This window comes from Melozone crissalis, unplaced genomic scaffold (genome assembly GCF_028551555.1).
Source record: "Melozone crissalis strain CALT ecotype California unplaced genomic scaffold, PUWL_Pcris_2 ptg000029l_1, whole genome shotgun sequence".
Classification (NCBI taxonomy): Eukaryota; Metazoa; Chordata; class Aves; order Passeriformes; family Passerellidae; genus Melozone; species Melozone crissalis.
The window spans coordinates 16,230,912-16,257,774 of NW_026535807.1; the positions used below are offsets into that span (position 1 = coordinate 16,230,912).

The 26,863-nt window shown below is 43.5% G+C and overlaps 1 protein-coding gene across 2 annotated transcripts in view; it reads left to right on the top strand.

Moving 5' to 3' along the window:
- The window catches only part of MAPKAPK3 (MAPK activated protein kinase 3), a 46,695-nt gene that overhangs the window by 14,403 nt on the left and 5,429 nt on the right, over positions 1 to 26,863 (top strand). For both annotated transcript variants that reach the window (XM_054280876.1, XM_054280879.1), the window contains exons 3-9: positions 18,033 to 18,172; positions 19,021 to 19,085; positions 21,146 to 21,225; positions 22,699 to 22,822; positions 24,265 to 24,340; positions 24,495 to 24,619; positions 26,461 to 26,546. In XM_054280876.1, coding sequence (XP_054136851.1) covers positions 18,033 to 18,172; positions 19,021 to 19,085; positions 21,146 to 21,225; positions 22,699 to 22,822; positions 24,265 to 24,340; positions 24,495 to 24,619; positions 26,461 to 26,546 — 696 coding nt within the window. The remainder of the gene's footprint in view (positions 1 to 18,032; positions 18,173 to 19,020; positions 19,086 to 21,145; positions 21,226 to 22,698; positions 22,823 to 24,264; positions 24,341 to 24,494; positions 24,620 to 26,460; positions 26,547 to 26,863) is intronic.

Below are 26,863 nucleotides of genomic sequence, written 5' to 3' on the forward strand. Positions count from 1 at the left end.
CAACTTCAACATTTACACCTTCCTGTCTATCCACACAGGATTATATTTTTACATCTCGGAATTTGCCAGAAATGAGGTTAGAAAAATTTGGATATATGAGGCTCTTATTCAGCAGAATATGCCAAAGTTTACCTGGTTATTTTGTTCAAGTGCTCCCATGGAAGACTTGCAGGAGCTATGAGGCACATTTAGTATTTCTGCTGGTTGGCCAGAGGACATTTTCCATGCAGTTGTTGCTTTTCCATGCAGTGCTAGAAGGCTGGGGCAGCAGTGGGGAGTTCCCTGGGCTGTTTCCCTCCAGGCTGGGCCGTGGGTTGTGCTGCTCTGCACAGTGGCTGCAGAATTGGTCAAACAGTCTGACTTCTTTAGCTTGATTGCATTTATTTAAAATTCTCTTCTTAAAATATAATGTATTATTCATTGCCCCAAAAGTCAGGAAATATGAAATAAATATCTTCTAATTTCACCTGTTTTAATGATAGCTTGAAATGGGAGAAAAAGAGGCGGCAAATTATTTACCCATAGACTTTGTAAGATAAAAAAAAAGATCTGGTATAGCCCAGTAGAATTGAGGAAAATAAAACCAACTAATAAGTATAGTGGGGTTGAAAGACATGGAGATAATGACCCTTACTGAGAGAAGAGAACAATCAGATAAATGAGTTTAAGAATTATTGATTTTATTATTTCAGTTAAAACAAAATCAGAGCGGTAGAAAATTACCTATTTTTAAAGGCAGTGTAGTGGCACAATTTTGTGTAATATAATGCTGAAATGAAGATAATTCCTAGTTTTGATTATTGGATCAATCAGGCTTTAATAAAGGTATCAAGTCTTTTATTCAAGTCTTTGATTCTTTACTATACCAGAAAAATGAGGCTGTATTTGAGCAAAGCAAATGAAGAAGTTGCAGTAAAAGATGCTGAGAGTTGTGTTAAGTAATTGATTCCTCTGCTTTTGTAAATGATTTTCAAGCAGATGTATGAGGTACAAATTAATAGCAATAAAGTCATCAATACAATGTTACAAAATCAAAACAAAGTGGAAGACACGTTCTTCTCCAGAAGATGTGAGAAATAGGCAGAAGTAAAATATTAAGCCTAATGCATGCAGATACTTGAGTTTATCCCTTCTGGGGATTAATTAATGACAGCACAGCAGCATTAAAGAAGTTAAAGAACTTTGTATGGAGACCCTAGGTTATATTTGGTGCATCAGGGTTGATCTGATTCACTGTAATAGTGCTGGAACCACTTAATGTGTGGATGGAGCTGCCTTTGCAGCCTGCAAATCTCAGCATCAAGTGACAGATACTGCCTATCAAGGAAACATCAACCATCTGAATTGTTCCAAAGCAGATCCTTGTGGATAAGGGGTGTTTGAAGGGAGAGCAGTGATGAAAGCTGAATAAATGTGGTTTGAAGACAGCATCAGGAAAAGGCATCTCAAAATGCTGATTACTTTCCTGATGTAATTAGCCTCTAGGGCAGTATCAGAGTTCATTGTGGAAAGAAACAAAAATAACCACCAAAGTCATTGTCCTTGCTCAGGCAAAATATCTGTAACTTGAGAGACTGGTTTATCTTGGTGAAGACATCAGATCTGTGACTAATGTGATAAATCTCGTGTAAAAAGAAAAAAAAAGAGATGTCAGGGAAAATGATGCTGTGGTGAGGTCAGTGCTGTGAGTGCTCCTTGCAGGGAACTCCACTGTGCCTCTGCAAAGAGGCTGAATTGGGCTGGACCAAGAACTTGGTGGGATTGCCTTGCTCTGCATGGCCTCACACATCTTGGAGTTGTTTGGGGCAGAATTTTTTCAACCTTTTCCAGTAATAAGACTAGAGGAAACAGTTGTTTTGACTACATAAAATACAAATTTAGTGTCAGTACTTTGCCAGTTACTTGGATTTGAGGTTTATTGAGGGGTGAATTTTGTTCTGGGTATGTCTCGCCCTGTCACCCTTAAAATCATCCCAAGTTCAGCCAAGTTTCAAATCTGTAATGATCAGTTTGCTCTCACATACACAAAGCTCCCTCATAAATATCATTTTTGTGTTGGTAAATGGAGCATTCAGATGTAGGAGATGTCAGGATCTATGCTGTGTTTGTACTTCTGACTATCCTGCACTCTGTATTTTCTATTCCACTTAAGGATTTTTCAGTGCAGACAAAAATATTGGAGTGGTAAATGATTGATTTCAATAGCTGGTTTCATTGTCCTTGTTCAGTGTATGAATTTCTCTATTTCAGGTTAGCTTAGACCTGCTCTGAAAGCAGGGTTTGGGTTTTTGTTCACTTCCTCCTGGTTGTGCTTTGAGGTGTTTTCACTCTAATGCCTATTCACTCTAATGGATCACTGTTATTTTCACAACGTGGCTTTAAGATGAGTTTACATTGTCTCTGCTTTGTGTGTGTGGAGCAGGTGAAGAGGTTAAACTTGTAAAATTCCCCCAAATTTTGTGAGCTGCCTATGAAATATCTCAGATGAGGGTGGCTTGGTTTGGGTTCCCCCACAGCTACAGATTGCTCTTGGACTCAGTGGAGCTTTTCAGACCCAAGCTGAGCCCAGCTGGGAGTGCCCAGGCCCTGGGAAATGAGGAGCAGGCAATTACAGAGTACCTGTGGGGCTCAGTTGACTTCCTGAGCATTGCAGGAGACTTCAGCAAGAGGAGAATCCTCAGAGTAGCATTCAGCTGTGGTTAAACCACAAGATTCCTTTCTTATGCTGCACTTTGCAGTGTCTGTGTGGAATGCAGAGGAGATGGGAGGGGCAGTTCCTGTCACTGCATCCCTGCCTGCATCCTGCCTGGCTTCAGGCTGTGCTCTGGTGTAAGGATGAAGTTAAAGGGGGGGAATAGTGTGTAATAATATTGTGTTTAACACATACAAAGGGAGCAATATTCAGGTTACTCACCTGAATTAAGTACTTTAAGATTAAGCACCTTAATAATGAAGTTCACTAATGTTATAAAGGCCATTTTAATCATATTATAAAATATGTATTTTGCTTTTGGTAATTATCACAAAGACCTGTTCTTAGCAAGCAGAAGATAGACAAATGGTTCTTTTTTCTTTCTGCAACATTTTATTTATTATGTATTTATTGAAAGGGTATTAAATGGTTCAGAGAAAACAATTTAGAGAAACGGCAGAACTGATGGAATTGCTCAGTTCTGCTGTGTGCACAGAATTTATATTATTAGGATTTATTACAGTTTCTGTCATCTCTGTTGAAGATTGCCAAATAATTTATGCCAAAGCACCCCACTGCAGTAAAACGTGAGAAAGTGACATCCAAAGACAGGTTTTGTCCCAAAAGAAGTCTGTGACCCAGAAAAGGATCTGGGATTCCTGGCTCCAGTCTCTTAATGGCAAGAGCTTGGGCTCCTGACCAAGCCAGAGCAGTCCATGGGTTGCTTATATGTAGTAAATACATTATTGTGTCAGAAAATCCGTGGTGAAATCTTCCAGGCAGTTCCAGGCCATGAGCTGCAGGAACCTTGGGCTCAGTGGCACATGCAGAGAGTATCACCCCACAGCTTCAAGGAACACTGCTCAGGAGGCCAGTGGTGCTCAGGTTATTGCTGATGCTGCCATCAGTCCCTTCCAATAAAGCCTCCCTGCTCTTCCTTTGTTCCTCTGAAGCCTTTCCAGTGAAAGCTGCACCCTGGGCCTCATCTGCTTTACTGCTAATTATTTATTTTTTAGTCAGGAACATGCAAAGATGATGACTCAGTTTTTACTTCTTCATTTTTCTTTACAGAAGTTACCTCATTTGCCTAAGCTGGATCAGAACTTCAGTGTTTTGAGTTGCTAAAGCTGCTTTTACAGGTGCCTCTGTGTGTGCAGTGGTCACAGGACACACTGCAAATGGCTCTGGTGGGAAAATACACTGGGTTTTCCTTTCCAGTTTTTATTGGCCTGCCATTAACAGCTCAGCTGTGTAAAAGAATATCAATGTATCTGAAAAGTTAAATATTTCTGGAATTTTGGAACTGGCAGCCCTGTGTGCCCTGAGCAATGCAAAGGATCCTTTTTGGGGTATTGCAGGAGAGAGGGAAGGCTCCAGGGCTGGAACAGAGGGAGGGAAGATGTGGGATTGGGGATGGGATGCCTGCTCTCTTCCATGTCTTGAAGTGAATTCTGTTCACTGTGAATTCTATACTAACTTCACCCAAATAATAAAGACTAGGAAACAAGATGTCTGAGCTAAAGGCACAATAAATAATAAATCCCCACTGAACACAAGACATTATTGATAATAAGAAAATCTATGGTGACAGCATTAACAGGCAAAGAGCGTGGAGATGGGAAAGATAGGGTGAGGAATGTGACTATTGACTGCGTGCCCTGGATTTTAGGACAGGCAAGAACAAATGTGTTTTGGAAGGTTTACATAGTCAAAGGAGATAATGTTATCATATGTGGCCTAGATGAAATCTGCACTGAGAAATATTGCAAGAATGTGCAACACTATAGGCTATTTGTAAATCTGTAATATTTACATTTGATGGTATCTCTGCAGAATGCAACCTTTAAATTTCACCTTTCAAGTGCCAGAGAGCCCTGGGATTTAAATCTATTTCTGGCTTTTTCTTCTGCCAGGTATCTGTTTGGCTTTGTACCTCTTGCAAGGTATGTAAGACAACTGTGTGGTTGTATCCAGGAGAGCAAAGTTATTGCACACATTGCAAAACAGCCAGGAGTTCAAGGCCAAGGCCTGCAGAGCTGAATAGAGCTCAAAGGTGGGGAGAATTTTTTTACAAGCTTCCAAAGACATGGGCACAGTGCAGCTTTAAAAGTTGCAGCCAGATCTCTTTTGGGCAGAGCAAGAGGTAGGGTTGTGGTAAATCTAAAATTTCAAGTTTCCAAATAGGTCTAAAGGAGCATGGCAGGCTCTGTGGCTCACTTCACTTGATTCACATTCTAGGATTGGTTTCTGTTCCATTTTTAGTTCCTCTAAATAATTGCTTAATTAGAATATGAAACTTTATTTTTTTTATAACATTACTTTTTGGTTTGTGGGTTTGGTGCTATTCTGGGGTAGCCAGAATTTGGGTTGTGAAAAAGAAGCACTTAGTCATTTGAGTTAAGCATCCAGACTTCAGTCCTGCTCCTGCAGCCAAACCTTATTCCATCTTTCTCAACAGGCAAGATAATTTTTCTTTCTGATTCAGAGGCTGAATCACCCTTTATTAGAAATTGCCTGGGTAAGCATGTTACAGAGTTATGAAGAGGCTTCACTTTCACATTCCAAATCCCAAGTTCTTGTGGTCTTTTCACAGAAGGTTCCCTGGGATATGTGAGTGAAGCAGATATTTCTGCAAGAGTCCTTTGGGAAATAGCAGCAGTGTTTTCCCAGCAGCTCCTGCTGTGGCAGTGTGTAATGTAGAAAATAACTGCAGCTCTGGCCTGGCATCCCCTGAGAGTCCTGGGTGCAGCTCTCTGCTGCTGCCACTCTGGTGAAACCTGCCTTAGGGGGGTCTTCCTTCTACAGGCTCCCTTCTGAATCCCCCTCCCCTGTAATGAATCCATGTATCCCTCAGGAGGTTTTCTTGCTAAGCTCACCTTTTCTTTTGTTCTGTGACAATTGCTTTTGGAAATACCTCCCTTAAAACTGAGCAGAAAATAATACTGTGATTGCATGACAACTTTATCAAATACAACAATTTGTATCCTCTGCACTAAGAAACACCCAGGAACTTGTAAAACTCCTCACAAGAAGTGAGAATAGCTATACCCTTCCCAAAATAGCCATTGGTTCCCCCTCAGATGGGCCCTGAGGAATTCAGGGCTATGTCCCTATTTTTGCCAGGTTGTGTTTCTGGGAAGCACTGCACACTGTGGGCATGCAAAGAGTGTTCTGGAAGAGATGGAAGGACTCATGTCCTTCCACTGAAGTGGAAGACCCTCATCTAATTCAGGCAGAGCAAAGGTCTGGAAGGAGATTTTTGCAGCCAGACTTAATAGGAATTTGTGCATTATCTGATCTGGAAATCCAGGGTCTCTCAGTGGTTTTCCATAGTGGTTCTGTCCAGGACCTTTGAATGCTTTTCTACCAAGCTGCTGAATATTTTCATGTGGAAACTTCTAGTTTTGACTAAAATAGTTCTAATCTTGCAGTTGGAAATACAGATAGTGGTAATTATGAATTCTGGCAGAGTACCCCCCCCCATGTTCAAAATATCACAGCCTCAGTTTGGAATAGTCATTTCTAAGAAGAAACTGAGCCTTCAGAACTTGAGTTTTAATGCAGTAAGGTTTGAAAAATGTCTCCAGCTCCTGCAATAGTTGCTATCATCATTTGGTATTAAGGAGTGTTGGAAAGGGATCAGGTTTGATGACCTGGCTGGGCTCGCCCTGCAGAGCTGTGTGATGAGAACAATATATCACTGTCCTCATGTTCTCTCCCCAGACCTTCAGGGGTTCTCCTCCCTCAGCCAGAGCAGAGCACTGGGGTGGAGAAGCCTGTGGTGGCAGGGACACTGGGATGCTCTTTGGGGGTCTCCTGCTGGTTGTTTGTGAGCAGCCCTTGTCACTGCCATTGGAGACTAATGGGGGCAGGAGGGGCTAACATCTGTCTAAATTCACAAACAAATGACCCTTCCCTTGGTTATGATATGGTGAAGATGGATCAAGAAGATGGATCAAGTTTCTAAAGGTTTTCAAAGTAGCCCCTGCTTGGGAAGTGTTATATGGCCATAAATAAATAAACAAAAAGCATTTTAGGTGACGGGAGAAGGATTAGCCCATGGAAGTTGAAATTACCACTGCCTGACAAGGTCTTGGACAAAATCCTGCATATTAAGCAGGTGTCATCCAGATCTTCTGGGGTGTGGCACGATGTTCAAAATCTGCAAATTCCCCTTACCCCTGCAGTCTCCACCTGGGGATCTGTCTTCCCAACAGAGGGAAGAGCATCATGGCTGAGTGCCTTCTCCCCTTGCCACTGCCTGCTGTGCAGTGTTGGAGCAGCTCTGTGGAGGGAGCAGCAGCTGCATGCTTGGACAGTCTGTTTCCCTGTTAGCATGGCTTCAGTGCAGGGATGTTTTCCTGTTCCCCTGGTGGGTCACGTCCAGGAGAATGAGGCTGGATGAACACGCATTGCCTCTGTGAAAGCATCACCTCAGGAGTCAGGAGCACTTCCACAGGGCAGCTGTTTCCAGGGTATTGATGTTAGCTGGGGGCAGGCAGGTGGCTCCTGAGTCCCTTTTCTGTTGCCCCAGCTCTGTCACTCCCTCCTCCCCCTGCCTCAACCAGACTCTCTCAGACGTGCTGACTTGTGGAAGTGAGCCAACATTGCAGTGTACCACAGGCAGCTCCTGCTGCAGGGAGAGGAGGGGAAGGACAGTGCCTTAAGAAAGGGAGATGGATATGCTTCAGCCTGGAAGGATGAAAAGGATCTAATTCCTAGAATGATTCTTGTTTTTCATCAGTGCTTTTGCTACATCTCATTTTTCTGACCCCTGTGCATTCCTCTCAGCAGGGTGCTGCTTTAGATGAGACATCAAAACATCAGACTTCCAAATATTCCTGAGATCCTCCTCCTCTTCCTTTTTCATGTACAGTCATGAGGCAGCCAACACAAGGCAGGAGGAGAGAGGAAATTATTCAGGGATGGGAAGGAAATGCTCTTGATTCTGGCAAAATGACACCCTTCCATTTAGGCTGTTCCTGCTCTGCTCTACCTTTGTGGTGTCTGACTGCTTCCTGTCAGCTGGCTGCAGGGAACATGGACCATTCCTCCCTAACCTCTGTCAAAGAAATGGAACATGGATGCTGGGGAAGGAGACCTCTGCTCACACCTCTCACTCCACAGCATATCCTGGTACAGGGAAAATCTTTAGAGTAGACAAGGCGGCTAAAAACTGAAATAAAGTGGGCAGCAAAATGGAAATCCCCTTCCCTTGGGATGACTGGGGAAGTAAAGTCTGCTTGCCTGAAGTAGCTGGGGCTGTGGCTCACCAGGATCAGGAGTTTTCAGCCATTGCAGGAGAGTCTCCAGGGCTTGGGTTCTCAGCCAGGCAGGGTGGGAGCCTGACTGGGCTGGGCAGATGCCAGGATTGGATGGAGAAGGGGAGCTGTGGATTAGGAGGATGGGGCATTTACCTGGTGAGGGGATCTTAGTTAATGGTGGCTGGCAGGGTGTTTAAGATTTCTGAAGGGAAGCACGAAGGAGTGTATGGCTTTGTATGAGCTGGCGGATCCCAGCTGCGTTCCAAGAAGTGTTTTCCAGCATTGTGGATATTAAAGAGTACTTCATCAAGTAATGAGTTCTGTAAGGCATTAGCTGCTCCAGGAGTGTCCTGTGGGGCTTGAAAGGAAAGCCATGCTGGGCTCTGCTGCCACTGTGACAAAGCAGAGCTGTAACCAGGGGTGGCTGAGCCAGTGCACCCAGAAAAAGCCATCAATGAGAATTGTAACATAAATTACAGTTTTACTGCAGTGTCACTTGCCTGTGTTGATTCCATCTGTTGAATTCTCCCTCCCCCTGGAGTATTTTTCTTTTCTTTCCTTGCCTTTCCTGTGTACTGGTTTACTTAGCTTTAGAACATATATTCAGACAAAATAAGGACAAGAACTCTTGGGAGAACAATCTCCTTTTTCTCTTAATGGCTTCCTTTGCATTTCTAGCTCTGCTGAGTGCCGCAGAGTTTTGTTTCTGTTCACAGGCACACTATTCTCTGTCATGTCGTGGCTGTACACAATAAGCAGTTCCAGGGATCTTTCTGCCTGGAGGACCATTAAGCTTCCATCCACAGAGCTATGGACTGAGTTGTGCCTTAGAAACAGATTCACATCTTTGCTTGAAGATGCCGATGGCAGAGCTTGCACAGACACGAGTGTGAAAACATACAGCAGTGATTTGAAGCACTAAAGAAATCTTACAGATGTCCTTGCTGAAGGCTTTAGGGCTTTGTTTTATTTTTGCAGAGGAGTTAAGTTGCCACAGGTGACAGCTTTTAGGATGGAGTGTTTGATGTTGTGCTGGCCACAGTCACTCCAGTGAGATTCCCATAACTGGGTCAAATCTCAGTGTGTGCTGTGAGAGACGTGGAGCTGCTGTCGGTGCCACTGATGTCAGGGACTTAGCAAGTCTTCCCTTAAACAAAGTAGATGAGCCCCATGGAATGGGTGGAGGAAGATTTGAGAGTTTTTTGTTTATTTCAGGGTCCTTTGCATGATCTAGGAGTACTGGAGACAGACGATGCAGCAGGAGAGAGACACTGCTTGGCCATGCGACAGAATGCACAAATGTGGGTGTAGAGGAGGATGATGTCGAGGAGGAACAGCTCTGTCTGAGAAAGAGCTGGCCTGGGGTGGCACATTGCCAAGTTTTGCATGCATGGATGGCAGCCTGAAATTCATGTGGAAGGGGATGGGAAGTCAGCTAAAAGGGAGTTTAGGTGTGTGGGCAGTGGTATGACAGGCCTATCTTTGTTCTGAATTTCTCTGCCAAATGATGGGGCCATGGAGGAGAGCAGGGCTGCAGGTGTGGGGGGAAGATATTAAGGTGTCAGCTGTCCCAAAATGGGGCTGGTGTTCAGAGAAGGGTGGAAAGACAGACACATGGCAAATGGCCACAGCAGGAATCCAGCAGGCAACCCAAAGAGCCTCTGTCAAAGCCTTCCTGGGAGTTCTTGAGTGATTTATCTTCATGACTGCAGTCACACATGCAAAAAATACAGAGAAAGGCTGGGGGACAGCTCACGTTTCTCTCAGAGCTACTGTTATCTGTGCTTAATGAGATTAAACATGTTCCTCATTTCTACCTTGTTAGTGTTATCTTTTACCTTGTTTAGTATTATCACATCTCTGTTCATTTTCATACTGCTGATTAGAGCAAAGTCTAGGAAAGAGAACATCAGACTTAGATGTTCTCAGTGCCTTCTGCCACATCCTGCTCCAGCAATGCTGTGTCGTGGCTTACTAATGCTGGTATCATGGCCCTGCTGTCCCACACAGCAGTACAGGTGATTTTCATGGCAGTTAGAACTGAAATTAGAGCACTCAGAATAAAATCTATATTTGCTCTTTCCCCTTCTTTGTGTGGAAAACGTGTGCAGAATGTCACTACTATCAGGTATGCTGTAAAGGAGTTTTGGTTTTATTAAAGAATAACAGAGGTTTAAGACAAAAATATAGCAAAATATAACAGAAATGGCATGGGATAACATATTATTGTGAGGAGGAGGGATTAGGGATGGTTCAAATGGAGCTTAGGAACTGTGACTGTCAGTACAGCATGGACAAGCATGTGAGAGAGAGGGTCAGACACGTTCCAGCCCATTTCATGGCCACAAAAAGTGCTGGTGTATTCTGGAGGTGTTGCTGCATCAGTCATTGCACAGACAAACATCAAAGGTAATGAAATACAACTGGCACTTCAGAAAATAGAGGTTTTTTTGATGGCCATAGTTCTTGTGGAAATCTGTGTCTCAGACTGGCCCCAGGACAACTGTGAGTCCTGGCCAGGCAGGATGTGTCCTCATTGTGGGAGATTTCACTATGGCAGGTGTCAAAAGTCTTTGCTATGGGGTACATTTCAAAGTTTTAAGTGATCCTTTATTTGCTTTGATTCAAGGCATAAAGGTCGTAGACATCTGGAAGATCAAAACTGTAGTCTTGAATTTACTTTAGTGTTCTATGAATAGCTGAAGTCACAGCAGAGGGAAAGTTTGATTGGCTGAAGATGTGAGGAAGTGCCACAGTGTTTTGTACTGCTGCAGTTTTCTTACACAGCAAAGTTTCACAAGCAAGGTTCATTCATTTTGCTCAGCCAAGGATTGAGTTGTATGAATTACTGAAGCCAAGTCAGCTGACTCCTTGTTATCAGAATTTATGAACTTATGGCTGGCAGGAGTGAAGTTTGTGTTGAGGGGTGGGTTTGGTTTTCTCTTCTTTTTTTTTCCTCTTTTTTCCTTTCCCTTTTCAAAGACAAACCTCATATCAGACACTTGAGTAAAATTACAAGGTAAGAAATGTCATAATTTTCAGCTGAAATTTTAGATTTCCTTTTCCTCCATTTGGAAATTTAGGAAGAGTGAAAATAGTGGCAGAGCTAGAGATTATTTTATTTTAATCACAAATTAGCATGTCTGGGTTTTGGAAAGGGCTTTACAGCAGGTCTCCCCAGCTGCTGGATATTGACTGCAGGTATTGAATGCAGTTGTCAGTGCTGGCTAAACAGCATTTTGTGGTAGAAATTGCCATCAGGAGAAGGTAGAGAGAGGAGCTGATTTTTAGGCATTCTTGTATAAACAAGTGTTGGAGGATGTTCCTGTCTGGTAGCAGCATGTTAGTAGCTGTTGGTAATTTATTTTTCTTCTAAAATCCATTTGTAGTGTTTTGAATACAACAGAAGCCACATGCAGCTGGTTTGTAGCCTGTCACAACTGAGAATAGCTGGAATCTTACAGTGCCAGTAGGAATATTTTTCCATCCACACAGAACAAGCACAGTATTAAAATACAAAGTAATATTATGGTTCTAGCAAGATGCATAGCATGCTTTTTATTTAAATCTCTATATACCCCACGGTATTGAGTGTACAGTTGCATGTGTTTGGCACTGCAGTTCAAATACATTCATGTAAGATTATCAGAGTATCAGCAAAGTCACTTTTCTTTGTGGGCATTTTGGCTCATTTTTGTGCTTCCTTTCATGCCAACCTCACATGTGCAAGGGGATACCTTTGAAATGTATCCTGGCCCCCAGCCTTGCCATTTCAGCTTCATTCCCTGTATCTCCACTAACGTTTATGAGCAAAGACAGCTGACCTTTGCAGAGTGAATGGCTAGTTGCATGTGTAATTAGAGCATTAATAGAGCTGTGTCTCATTTATTTACCTCAGGTTGTAGAGTCATAGCGAGGGCCTGCTGGTGACTCCAGTACTGCTACAATAAATAAAATTCAGAAACCACACCAAAGTTATTTTTGAGAGACCTGGTTGATTCACTGCAGGAGAGAGGCTTGGAGCAAAATAATATTTATGTGGTGTGTGCTCTCTGGGGATGGAGAAACAAGAGTGAGCAAAGTTCTTCAGCAGACTTGCTGTACACCCAGTGCTCAAACTCTTAGAAGAAAAAGAAAAATCTCTCTGTTAAACTGTTCTTTTTCTCTTTGTCCATTCCACTCTTTTCTCCTGTTTTCCCTTTACAACATGTGTGTAAGGAATTTGAAGTGGGGTGTGTCAGCAGGGAGCTGATTTCAGCGTGGCTCTCACTCCACGTGCAGAGAATCCTCCCTGAGTCCTTTGCACTTTGGCTTGTGCTGGCAAGGCCCCAAAGTTCTGCTGCAGCTTCTGCCATTTCCAGGAGCAGCTGAGTAGAGACTGGAAGAGTGGAGGGAGGAGGTGGGTAGAGAAAGGCCCTTCAGGGCAGGCAGTACAGCCCTGACACTCACTAGGTGAGGGAAAGGATTCGATACCACAGACAGGAGTGATTGAAAATTGTGCTGCTCACTGTTGTTCCTATTATTAGCTTGTAGAATTCCACCTTTGGGATTGACTGTCTGTCTGAGCCCCATGGAGAGGCCAGGGAATGCCAGCTTGGCCAGCTCTGCAGGAACTGGGATGACAGTTTATTTCAGTGAAGCCTCCAAGCAGGTTTAATTTCCAACAGCCTAAGCTGGATTTGAAATAACAGCAGAAAAGTGAAAGGTTTACAGATGACCCTCCACCTGTGCCTGCCCTGGTTTTAGCCCTTAGACTGATGCTTCAGTGCTAAATAAGTCCAGCAGAAGTGTGTTGTGTTGCTTCCATTTCAAAGAGCAGAATGGGTGCTTCCTTGGAGGTTTGCAGGAGTGGATTCCCACTGCTGCCATTGCAGGCACACTCATGGCTCGTGCTGCAGCTCCACTGATGATGGGCACTGCTGGTGTGTGAGGAAGGAAACCTTGATCATTTCAATTCCTTGAGTGCTCTAATCCAAAGGATGGCTTTATCCCTTCTGAAGAGACCTGGAAACAGGTAAAGATTATTAACATTGAATTAGAAGATATATTGGAAATAATCAGGATGTAATAAAAGACAAAACATCCAAAGCCATACTGATAGCTCTTTTTTCTTTCCTTTTTTCTTTTTTTCCCCCCTTTTCTTTTAGTAGCATAGGGGAAGGAAGAGATAAAAGAAACATTATCCAAGCCTCTTTTTGCCATCTACCCCTCTTGAATAAAGAATGACTGGAAGAACTGCTCTGCTGCAAATGGTGTCAGGTTCTGTGCATCAGTGTGAATTCAGCTCCCAAGGCTTATTTGTAGGACTCAGCATTTTTGTAACAGCCACACACAAAGAGGAAAGCAGGCAAAAAGCCCCTACATTGAGCCCCTTAGACCTTCTATTTCCCAGCTAGAGACATAAATAAGCCACATATAAGTGGCTATGTCAGTATTGCATGCTGAGGAGCCTTAGGACTGAAAATTTCTGCAGGTTCCATTTCTGTTTTAATAATGGGAAACAGTTTTATAATCTCTCTGCTATCTTCCTCACTGCCTTCCTGTGAGGAAGATAGCAGAGAGATTATAAAACTGATTGTCTTGTGAAGGGGAGTTCAGATTCTGAAATTGGTGCATATAAGAATGACATGGTTGCAGTGTCAGATGCTGCTTTGTTGTAGCACATGGAGTAGATGAGAACTGAGCCTGTAACACTTCTAATCCAAGCACAGAGCCTGCTTGGAACTAGGAAGAACTGCTGAAGTTTAAAATAAATAAAAAAGCATAGTGGAGATCTTAATCTCCTATGTAGGGAGCAGACAGCGGATCTGACAGGAATTTGTGTAATCTGGCAGTGCATATTAAAGTCACTGAGAAGTGGTTGTTTCCTGTCCTCAGCCTGTTCCCTACCCCTGCCCATGGATATCTTCCCTCTCAGTTGTTACAGTTTCAGAGTCCAGAAGATCACTTGGCACTCCCTGGAGCCCTGGGATTATTTCCTGCATAGATCAGACCATTAAGGTATGAGGACTCCTGCTGTCCCTCCTTGTGTATACCACACTGAATCAATGCAAAAGCTATTAGAAGATACTGTGTCACTTCTTTTTGTTTCTTTTCTTTTTTGTTTCTTTTCTTTTTTGTTTCTTTTCTTTTTTCTTTTCTTTTTTGTTTCTTTTCTTTTTTGTTGTTTGTTTCTTTTTTGTTTTTTCTTTTTCTTTCCATCAAGAAATTCTGCAGTTCAGAATTTGTTTGGCAGGTGCTCCCCAGCCAGGCCAATGCCCCAGAATAAGAGTTCAGGCCTCCCTGCACTGCTCTGGCCCTGAGCTGGCAGCACGTCCTGGAGTGTGTGCTGGCATCTGCCCTCTTGTTCCTCAGGAACAGCCTGAGCACTCCCACTGTGCTGCTCTTTTCCCTCTTCAGCTTTTTCAGATATTGAGGACAGTTGTGTGGATCACATCCTGTACTTTCCTACCTTCCATCCATCACCCCATTTTTTATGACCTCCCTGTTTCATCTGCTGCTTTGAGGCAGTATTTGGTGATGCTAAGCTCCAGCAAAACTCCAGTTTTGTACTGAGCAGCTCCTGGTGCAAACTCTTGTTTGACCACACACTCATGGAGTTGTGCAAAGGCTGCTGTGCTTTGTGTCTCATGAGGAATTGGGAGCATTTCTCTTGGGGTTGGTGTGCTTTTGAAATTGGGCTGTTCATGATCCTGCCCACAGCCTATCGTGACATGCTGTGACTCAGGTGAACCCAGAGGGAGCTTTAGGGCAGGACTGGGGGCTCCTGTGGACAAAGCTGCTCTTCCCTCAAACCAGCAGCACTGGAAAACTGATCTGAAGTTCTGGGTTTGTTCACAACAGCCTCTGCACTTTTGTACAGGGTCAGGGAACCTGGCTGAAGCCTTATCAAAGCTATTGCAGCAATGGAAGTACAGTTGCTCTTTGGGCTCAGGAAGATGGCAAATTACCCATTTAAGTTCTTTGCAAGTTTGTGGTATTTAATCACAAGTCTAAAATTTTAGACTGTGTTCCTAAATCATCACCTAAATTTTACAGAAATTGGTGCTTTCAACCCTACACAGCTTTCATTTTACAAGTGTCTGTGTCTCTAAAATGTCTTAAAAGGTACACTTCTGCTTTCCAGTTTTAGACATAAAGAGAAGATTTAATTTATTTTTGAAGTTCAGAAAGAGAAATCCAAAGGTTAACAGTTGGTTGGTATATCAGATGTTTCTTGGTATGTGTATGTGCTCCTTATTTTTGAATTTCCCTTTCTGTGCTCCTGCAGGTGTCATCTTGACATGAGTGCATTCAGTCTTGGCATGAAGAAGTGTATAAAACTTACTTGAAGTGTGGAGCAAAGAAACTGCAGCATCCTTGTGTGCATCCAAATGCTTGTAAAAGCTTTTCAGAGAGGGAGAATTGAATTCTTTGAAACACTTTTCATAAGCACTTGGTAGAAACCTGAAAAATAGCATCTCTGTGCCATGTGCAAGCACAGCAGACACAGATGATAGTGCAGTTACATTAGTATAGAGAATGGGAATGTCTGATCAGTAGCACAGGATAGAGCAGAAGCTTTTGGAAACATCCTGCTCCAAAGTGGCTTTAGTCCAGTAATATCCAAACAATGAACACTGTAAGGCCTGGTTAGTCCTGAGGGTGTTTGGGCTTTACTGTGGCACATGTAATTTAATGAACTTTTGAAGAGACCTCTAGGCAACAGCCCAAACTCAGAAAGGCAGAGGGGAAAATTCTGCTGGACAGTCCTGGTGAGCTAGAGCCCAGTGGCTGTGAAGGAAAGGCTGCTGAATGGGCTGATGGCTGAAAGAAGCAAAGCAAGCACACTTGGACTCACTAGCAGGCTCTTTGTCCAAATTGGAGCCATCTCTCTCTTTAGGAAGTGATTTCTGTTGGAAATGAGGCCAGAGCCGGGCTGGAGCAGGAAGGAAGGGGCAGACAGTGATCCCCAAGGGCGTGCTCTGGGTGCACAACGAGAGCCCTGCAGGAGGAGCTTGGCTGCCAGGGCAGTGCCCTTGGCCAGAGAGCTCCTGCAGCCCCTGCTCTGCTGGAAACCTGGAGCTGTGCAGGAGCTCTGGGGCCAGGGTGGGCTCAGTGCAGCTGCACACTCAGCTGCAGGGCCAGCTGCCCTCCTGAGCCCACTTGTGCCCTCCTGCAGCCTTCCTGTGCTTCACAGAAAAACAAAAATGTGCCCTCAGCAGAGGAGCACTTGTCACCCTTTTGCTGTTCCTGGCCTGGAACACAAGCATTTACCCTCCTTCCAGTCATTCCCAAGCACTTCCCCAGCATTGTATGAAGGGCTACACACCTTTGCTCCCATGTTCCTTTGTCTGCTCTGCTGAAAGGGATGCTGAAGCACCAAACAAGTGTAAGATTTTTTTCCCCCAGTGATGTAAATTGTCTTTATTGAAGTCAATAAAGAAAACAGAATTTGCATCTTCCTTCCTGTGACCTTTCAAAAACGTGTTTGCCTGTATTGAAGGTGCCTATGACACCATTTGTGGCTTAACTTGGCTATTGAATGGGAGCAGATTCTTGCTCTGATTCATAGGTCCCTAATGACAGGTTACATGTTAATTCTTGTTTTCAGCAATTATCATGCACTTGTGTTTTCACTGGAACCTAATAGCAAATGTGAGTGGAAAGAGCTTCAGGCTAAGGCCTAATAGTCATCAATGATAGTTTTTATTTGCCTGTCTGAAAACAGTTGTTGTGAGCCTTTTCTAACATAAATATATCAGAGGTGTTTGTTCTTTACTTGTGTTTTATTCTGTTTCACTACATTTAACAATGCTTTATATAGCATCAGTTTTGTTGCTGCTCCATCATCAGCATGATTATTACCATAGGGCATTCCATCTCCAACTCAGATCACAGCTGCATTGTGCAGGAGCAGTACAAATGTGCAGTAAAGGGAGGGTCTGTCACAAAGTGTTAGTGCTGTCTGGAGAGCTGAGGCAGAGAGGAGCAGGCACAATTCAGCAATGTGCCCCTACTGCACAAAGCTCAGTTGTGTTGGGTACAGAGCAGAGCTTCAGACAGCAGGGGACACACTTCTTGTGCAGAGCTTGCAGGATCAGGAAGGATGAGCTCTTGCTGCCCTGCTAGAGATCAGTGCCTTTAAAATAAACTGGCCTTGTGTGTGACAGAAAAAAGTTCAAGCATCTAGATAGCCAAAGGTCCCTTTCTTACCTTGGTGGGGTCAGAAGTGTGTGTAATATTTAAGAAGCACATTCAGAGTCACTGTAAAAGTCCTCATTGTTTCAAATCTCACTTAACTTACAGGATTTGCACTGCACCCACCTGGAGGTCTCTTCTCCCAGCAGCTGGGGGCAGGTGGGAGAGTTATTGTCCTTAGCAGGGGGATTCTCTGTTTAAAAGTTTTGCAAACACATAAGAAAAATTTGCTGTTTCCCATCCAGACGTGAGTAAGATAGACCTGTCTCCATCTCAGGTTCAAAATCCCTTCTTGTGGTGGTGTTCACAGGAGTCCCAGGATGAGGGAAGAGATGAGGATCTGACTCCATGTTTCAGAAGGCTGATTTATTATTTTGTGATATATATTATATTAAAACTATACTAAAAGAATAGAAGAAAGGATTTCATCAGAAGGCTGCTAAGAATAGAAAAGAATGATAGTAAAGGCTTGTGACTGACTGAGACAGTCTGGACAGCTGGGCTGTGATTGGCCATTAATTAGAAACAGCCACATGAGACCAATCCCAGATGCACCTGTTGCATTCCACAGCAGCAGATAACCATTGTTTGCATTTTGTTTCTGAGGCCTCTCAGCTTCTGAGGAGAAAAAATCCCAAGGAAAGGATTTTTCAGAAAATATCATGACTACACCTCCTCACTGTCATTCAAGGCCCTTCCAGCTCTAAGGGACCAATTGTTTCTGTATTCCTCAGTCTGACAAGCTGGACAGCCCAGAGAAGGTGAAAATGTCATGATGGATTCTCATCCTTTGTCTGGAGAAGGTTTCCTCATGTGGAGCTCATCTCTGGGGCTGGTGCCAGTTGCAGCAGGACCCTGGTGCCTCACTGACTTTGCTCTCTGCCCTTTCTCCACAGCTCCTGTACGACAACCCCAAGGCGCGGCAGGAGGTCGAGTATCACTGGAGAGCCTCGGGGTGCCCTCACATTGTCCATGTCCTGGATGTGTATGAGAACATCCACAATGGCAAGAGATGCCTGCTCATTGTCATGGAATGGTAGGGACCAGCAGCAGCCCCTCACCAGGCACTGCCTTGGGAGGGATGGAGGGAGGAGGAGAATGTGTTGGCTCAGGTGGCAGCTGGGAGATTTCTCAGCAGCACAATGTTGGTTTGCACAGGAAATCTCTTGTTCCCTTTATGGAACTGATAAGGAAATCAGTGCAGCTGCTCCAGCCGTCCTGTGTGCTGGAAGAATGAGGAACCTTTACCAGAAAATAAATTTTCATCGTGCTCCATAGGAATTGTCATCATTAAAGCTGACTGATTAATACACCTTTGAAAGATGTCTCTACCAATACATTCTGCTTTGGTTGTGATCAGCTTCCAAGTTCAGATGTAAATCCAATGATCCAGTGTGATCTGTCTTGTCATAACTACTTTCACTCTAACTTGTCTAACTACTTTCACTTTCCCTATTCTGTCCCTAATCTCCAATACTACAGTTATTGTCCTTTTCACTGAGGACAAATTAATAATTATTTTAGATGTCTTTGCTTCTTTCTTTTTCTTCCTCTCCACCCTTTACATGAAATAAGATTATTGTCAGCCTCCCAGTGCCAGCATATTTGACTTCCCATCTTTGTGTGTCATGTTCCCTGTGACAGGGTCCATTAAACTGAAGGAATCAAAATTCCCTGGTCTTGTTTTCTATTTATGCCATATCAGAATGGCTTTCTGCATTGATGTGAGTGAGTGTGATGTTTAGGAAGCACTGGCATAGGAGGCAGCCTGTAATCTTTATCTGTTCCTGCTGTGGTTCCATGAGATTATATGGATGCACAGTCAGGTGTTAATTTTGTCCTTTCTGCTAATATAAGGTGGGGGTTTTGTGTTCTTTGTTTCAGCATGGAAGGAGGAGAGCTGTTCAGCAGGATCCAGGAGAGAGGAGACCAAGCTTTCACTGAGAGAGGTAAAACATTGCAAGTTTAATTTTAAAGTTTGTGAAAGATTTTTCTTTCTTCTCCATTTCTCTGCCCTCTGTTTCCTTTTAGGAATTTTTCTTTGATTTTATCTGTGGTGGTGTTTGTTGTTGTTATTATTGTTATTTATCTCACTGTGTGTTAAGAGTGATTTTGAAAAGTTCCCAAGAACCAGGAATTATGAGAATTGGCCAAGTTCAGGCAAAATGTGGAAGGTTCAGAGAAAAATCTTTCTACAAATCTGCTCAGCTTTTTCATTTCTGTACCCTGGGAGAGTCTGTTCCTCTGATCCCTGGTCCTGTGCCAGAGCACCTCTGCCATGATCAGTGCAGCTCCTGCTGGGATCTCTCTCTGGCTGTCCCTCAAGCAGCAGCACTGGGGTGTAATGAGCAAATCACATCTGATGAAATATCTCCTGTTCAAGGGTTTTAAAGCACTACTTGAAAGGAAGTGTTATTAACCACACTGTAAACAAACCTGCCTGTCTGTAGGAGGGAATAAGCAAAGCCCTGCCATGAGGCAGGGACAGAGCTTGCACTAGACTAGTCTTGCCATTTTTATTGTCTTTGCTATTTATTATTGACAGAGAACCACAGGTCTCATTGACCATGGTTCTCCTTGCCCCCTCACAGCAGACCAGAGCTCGTTTCTGCTCAGAGTGAAACCATTAATGTTTGTAAGGTGATAGTGTTTGTAACTATTGGCCTGACAAAATTATTAGAAGCAGAAAAATACACACCCAAGCTTGTAAATTACTGTGACCTATTTTGCAGGTCTGGTTTAGAGGCCAGTCTGTTTTCTTCTTGTGTGTTTCCTAGCCTGGGATGAATCCTTTCTAGTCCTGTTAGAGACTTGTACAGGGAAAATAAGCATTTTTAGAAACTTTATTTGTTCTTCCCTAAAGTCCAAATTCCAGGGAGAAAACTGATTCCGTGAATTTTAGCAACTGCACTCTACTAAAAACGTTACTTTTCTACATTACAGAGCATTGTATAACATAAATACTTACTCAGAAATCACCTGGTTAAACAAAAAAAACACTTTCATTCTTTCTTGAGGTGAATGAGCCCTGTGCCACTGGATTCCCCAGGTTCACTGTCTGTTTATATAGCCACAGCTTCCCATTAGGACCAGGAGGGAGGAGGTTGTGCAAGGTTTTCCCCAAAGAACAGGAGTGTTTCTGCATTCTGATTGTCCTTGTCTGAGATGGTGTAGTTTCATTCTCAGGCCATGTGACAAAGGATTCCAGGTTGCAGTACAAGTTCTGCCTATGCAGAGCCCAGAGGATCAGGTTGAAGTGTCTGTTGTTTCCCTGTCAATGGAGATGTGATATAATGCTCATATGGGAATGTCATTCCTGCTCTGAAACCCCTCCCTGTGTAACTGAACCCTTCCAGACTCCCACAGCATTGCTGTTGCAAGGTAATTCCACCACTAGAATTTCCCACTGGGACTATGTTAAATTCTTGAAACATTATTTCAAAGGTGGCAGTTTGGCCTTTGCTGAATAGAACTGTTGATTTTGTTCCTCCTGATGAAAAACTTCTAAAGACAGTGAGGAATTAAGAGGTGACCTATCCTAAAATTACTATATTGTTATGTTGCTCTATTTTTAGAATCTGATAGATCATCCCCCTGAGCTAGAAGCTGAAAGTTAAATTTCTGTCTCAAACAACCAAGGACATGTCCTGGACAATCAGAGATAGGTTCTTGTTGGGGCTCCTTTCCTTAACAGTTGCTGCTTGTGTACCTGCTCTGCTCTTGCTGCTTTTTTTGGTGAGCAAATTAAAGCACGAATTCCCAAGTTCCTGAGGAGTCTGAGCTGTTGGGCTGCAGTTCCTGCTCAGGAGGAGGCTGAGCAGCCAGGCAGTGGGGGCTTGGTGCCTGCAAACCCAAAACACAGCTGTTAGGGCTAATTTTAGGGTTTCTCTAGTCCTGACGCTTGCCCCATGTTCCAGCAAGCTGTTTGTAAGCCATGAGCATTCCCAAGCATGTCCCTGAATTCCAGTGGGAATGTTAATGTGACCTTTCTCTAAAATTGTATTTATAGAGGCCTCTGAAATAATGAGAGACATTGGGACAGCCATCCAGTACCTGCACTCCATGAACATTGCACACAGAGATGTCAAGGTGAGCCCCAAGGGGTGTGGGCTGGGGAATAGAGCTTATGGCAGGAGGAGACCTGGGCAGCAGTGATTTCATCAGAGCTGGGAGTGCAGTCAGATGGTCAAAGTGTTCCTGTTCCTCTGCCAGTGTGAGAAAGGATTTGCTCACTAGTTTGCAACTAGTCCAAGGTTGGAATATTCATGTGTGCTAATGCCTTCCAGTTGTGTACAGAATGCAGAAAAATCTCATGATAGTCAGATGCTTAGTTAAAGAGGTACTGCCCACTTGCAATCCATTAATTAGCAAGAAAATAGCACTCCTTCAAGTGAACCTGTAACTTATAGATACCTCTATGTACAGTCTTTGCCAGTTATTAGTTGCTTTCAGCATCATACTTGTATTAAAAAAAAAAAAAACCAAAACAAAACAAAAAAAAAAATCCACAAAAACCCCAAACAGCAAAACCCCCTTCAGAAAAAGGGGAAACTTCTGGGAGGAATTATCAATTTCATGCATTTAACTCACTTCAATAAGAGTGTGAATATTTGGGAAAATTGGGAGATCTCAGTTACTGCCAGCGTTTAATGAGGTAAAATTTGAACCCCAATCTCGTTGTAGGGGTTTGCCAGTTTGTAGGGCTGTATTTTGTGTAGGGCTGTATTATATGTAGGGCTGTATTTTGTGTTCAGGCTCCGAAGTGCTCAGCACAAGCAAAGCCAAGCTCGCTGCACTCTGGCATTTCCAGTGCAGGGACACAGCAGGGGATGGAATGTGCAGGACAGCAGCGCTTGTAGTGATAGACTGAGACATCAGATCAATTCCACAGCTCTGAGCTGGTGGATTTTCTACAGATGTTTGTGTGTTTAGCTGGAGGGAGAGCTGACACATCATGGTGTCACCAGGGGGTAAACTGGGAAATGAGTTGAACTAATTGGAGATAATGGAAATACCCTGTTGTCCCTGTTCTTGGGCACAGGAGCTTGTATTTCCCTCTGTGCCACTTCTGCCTGTATGGAGTGTGGAGCAAGAGTGGAATTACCTCAGGTTTCAGGAGACAGAGGAGGGGGGGCAGCAAAGGGCCTGTGTCTGTATCAGTTAATTCTGATGGAGCTGTGTCAGTTCCTTGTGGGGGCTTTGGCTGAGGATTTCCCTTGTCCTGCCCCTGGGGTGCTTGAGGCACAGTGTGATGTCAGATCAGCTGCTGTCACCACACAGATCAGTCCCAGGAAGTGCAGGGAACTGGGAGAGGTTCAAGAAGCCACACTGGAGGCCCATTGGACAGGGTTTTGTGGGTTTCTCTCCCAAATAACCTTGCTAAGAAGGATGTTGATGTTTAGCCTGAGGAGAAGTGCTGCCTGTTGGGAGGGAACTTGCTGTGTGTTTGGTGGGGTTGTGACAGAAGTAAGAAGACCCAAATGGTGGTGGTGGGTTTGACCTGTCAGCTCCTTAGAGACATCACTTCATTGTCCTGTTTGTCCTCTTTTGGTGGCCTTCCAGCCTGAAAACCTGCTTTACACATCTAAAGACAAAGATCCTGTGCTCAAACTCACAGACTTCGGCTTTGCCAAAGAAACCACTGTAAATGCACTGCAGACCCCCTGTTACACTCCTTATTATGTGGGTGAGTTATCCAAGGCACATTTCTTCTGTGTTTCTGTCATTCCTTCCCTTGCAGTGGGTGGGAAATCTTCTATTCTGGGTGTAATGTGAAGTGTTAGCCTCCAGGATTTAAGCTGGGATCCAATCCAAACCTGAAGTCTGGTTCCAGTACAGTTCAGTGCTCCTGCTTTCTGCCTTGGTGACAGAGGAAAAAGCCTTCAAAGAGATACAAATGGAGATACACAAGGAGAGAGAGGGAATTCCTTCTGATTACACATGAAGTAATCCTGATGTTTCCTCTGAATGATGCAATAAAAGCCATAATTTGAATTGAGCTTTGTGATATTTGGGTATTTCTGTGCTAAACTTCCCATAGCTTAAATTAAAGCAATAAGGGAGAAGAGTATTGCCTCAGCTGTAAAACCTCTTTAACCTGACAAATTGAGGAATTAGTAATAAAGAAGCAACATGACTTAATCACAGCAGAATTTTTCCTTCATTTTGTCCAAAGTTGAAGCACTGTGTAATGAATGCCACAGCAGACTGTCCTTCATGCACTCATTTTAGTCTTGAGTTAATAGTCATTCATCACATGGTTTGACTGGGGCAGTCCATGCTTGGAATTTCTTTGCTGGAAAAAGGACTTAATTTGTTTGAAAAATTACTTCTCTGATAAAAGTTTGTATAGTTTTCTGTATTGAAAGAGACTTATTCACTGGGAGCAGATAATCACATTAGCAATACTCTTTTTTTGATGTATTTTTGTGAGCTGGGTTTAGTGATGAAATGTTAGGGAGTTTACACACGTGTGTTTTTATGCCTTTATATTTGTGTATAAACAAGCTGACATTTCCCTTCTCAACACCTTTTTATAAACCAGCATGATTGCTCATATGTTTAAAGAATAATTTTCCTTACAAAATCAAGCTCCCTGGCAGTTTACCTGCCCCAGGGGACAAAAAAATCCCCTCTAAATGTATCTCTGTCTAATTTTGTTACTTAGTGGAAAAAATATAATGCTCTGGAGGCCAAAGAAAAATACAGTGCCCTGTAGCTGCTGGAGCTAAACACACCACCCAGGTATCATTCAAAATTTTATCACAGCTCCAGTAGGGCCTTTCTATTCTGATTGCTGGAACATATGCTCCTGCCTCTTTCAGTGCAGTGTCTCCCTGCACACATTTAGCTGTAGCTCCTTCTGCTTTTTGGTAATCTTAGTACTCCCTTGAGCAGAGAGACACCAAGGTGAGGAGTAGGGCATTTTTCCAGCTCTGTTCCTCCTTTTTAAAGTTACTTTAAATGCCTTTAGGAACTTGTCAGTCGAAAGTGCTACCCAGTTCCTGCAGTGAGTTGTGGTTTTTAATGCCTCTGATACCTGTTGCTGAAGTGCTGCTACTTACAAAATAATGGAGATGAACAGAAATACCTGGTACTCTGTTTACCTGTGATTTTAATCTTCTTCAGCCCCAGAAGTCCTTGGTCCTGAGAAGTATGACAAATCATGTGACATGTGGTCATTGGGTGTCATCACATATATTCTGTAAGTATTTGGGAAGGAACTTGTTAAATCTGCACTCACAAGTAATTGTTCACTGGGATCCTGCAGCCTGCAGTAGAATATAAGCTTGAATAAAACATTTTTAGAGGTGAAAGGACTCCCTTAGTTATGAAAATTCTTTTGTCCACTCTTACAGCCTGTGTGGGTTCCCTCCATTCTACTCCAACACTGGTCAAGCCATTTCTCCAGGGATGAAGAGAAGAATTCGGATGGGGCAATATGGATTTCCCAATCCAGAGTGGGCTGAAGTATCAGAGGAAGGTAGAAATCCTCTCTGGTGCTGATGAGTGTGGGCATGGTGGTGTGCAGTGCTGCAGTGCTTACAAAGAGACTATTTCTAAAAATCTGTCTGAGCTTTTGTTTCCCTTTCCTCTGCAATTTAAATCCATTTTTTGTAAGGTGCTACAGAGAACGACTGGGAACTCAGATACCAGCCAGCAACCTCTGTGCTACAAAAAGCAAATGACTACTGAAAACCTTCTTTCAAAATCCAGCTAGTGCTAGTGAATGCTGATATTAAACCCTCTTGAAACAGAAGACTCTAATCCTGAGAAAGGAGACAGCCTGGACAGCTCCAATGCAAGCTGAGCTGGAAGAAAGGCAAACTCTCTTAAGAATTTATTCAGTCTTTGCCCTCCTTGGTGATCCAGCCAGCAAGGATGGCAAGTTTTCATGCTAGTTTTTTGGGATGTGGGAATTTGCCAGCTGCTACTTAAATCAAGGTCAACAATTTGTTTTGTATAAGTCATTGATCAAAAGCTGCTGGGCTCAAATCAGTGTCCTGAAAGTGGGTATTTTTGATTCCCTCTTATCCTGACAGTCTCATAAGCTGGAAGTCTCACCTTCCTGTCATATTAAAGAGAAGGGTCAGCAATATCTGGGCTTATCTGTTTTTCTTACAAGCCCTTTATATTGCTGTGATCCTGGTTTTGTCTGCTGTTCAGCAGTAACAAATCATCCTTGGACCCTGCTCTGCTCTGTGGCATCTTCACCCCTCACTGCACCTCGTGGCTGTGTGCAGCACAGCCTGCTGAACATTGTTGAGGGAGATGTTTTAGTCATGGGTTTCTGGCTAAATAGTTTCTCTGCTTTGGGTCTTGTTCATATTCCAGCAGTTAAAAACAGGCTAGAGGAGCTTGGTGAGAGAACATGCACTTGCACTGTGTGTGGGTTTCTGTGTGCTTGTGTGGATGGAGACAGGGGCCCTCTACCTTCCATGCTATTAAGATCATCTCATCTGTGGGTGTTCTTTAGGCTGATGAGGCACCTGCAGGAGGTTGCTGCTTTTTTTCCCTGTGTTGTGCTGTCCTTGTCCTTTGCAGCCTCTCTCAACAAATTAAACTTGTACCTCTGGCAACTTCTTACAAGCATTTAGTCATCTTGCATGTGATGTTCCTAAAAGAGAACTCCTTTTTAGAAGTTCTTACAGGTTTCCTAAGGAAATTTTGTGTAAGTCCCAAATAACTTCCTTTGGATGCAGTGTTTCCAGTCTGTCCACCCACATTAATGGAACTCTTGTCTAGCCTCTCACCATCTCATATCCCAGTTATTAGTGCTCTTGCTTTGGCAAATCCCATGTTCACAGAAAGCTGCTGCAAAGCCAGTTTGTGCAATCCATTTTTTTGACTTTTTTGTCTTTTTAGTGGCCTCTCAGTTGGCAAAGTTCATTGTTCCTTTTTTCCACAGCCTGTGCTAGTGTTCCATCATTTCTCAAAACATCAGCTTGTGTATTCATTGAGCCCATAATGCCCAGCTTGTTGCCATCTTTGAGGCAGGCAGCTTAGCAGCTTTCTGTCTCTGTGCTTCTCTTTCCCTTCAGCTTTTGCTCTCAAAGCAGTTGGTTTGGTGATGTAGAGAGCAAAGCTGGAATTCCCTGTCTTTTCTTTCCTTCTTGCCTCTTGTTTTGGATGTTTTCCTGTTTTGCCCCTTTAAACACAGTAACCTGCCCCACTGTACATGGCTTCTTAGCACAGTCACAGCAACTGGGAGGTGTTTTCAGTCCTGCAAAATGGTGTTTCTTCATTCAGCAGGGCTTGTGTTCCCAAGGTTATTTGGGAATGCAGTCCTGGACTACACCATGCCCTGTTGGTTCTGTTTTTCAGCCAAACAACTCATTCGCCATTTACTGAAGACTGACCCAACAGAGAGGATGACAGTCTCTCAGTTTATGAATCACCCTTGGATTAATGTGAGTCTTAGATCACTTTTTACACCACAAATTGATTCTTACATGCAGAACTTGGGTATAGCTCCACACAGCACAGCAAGAGAAGGGCTGTTATTACTGCTGGTCCCTTAATTAACCTCCTGTGCCCTCCTCAGAGGTTCACCTGCCTGTAAAACCACAATTCTTCTTGCTGTTAGCAGAGGACACACAAGGGGAGACACCCACAGTCGTGTCCTTGGAAGCAACAGCCAAAAATGTCTCTGTGTTCTGTGAGCAGGCAGTCTCTGTTGACTCTGCAGCATATGCATGTGTTACTCTCTTTAAAAATATAAAAATAA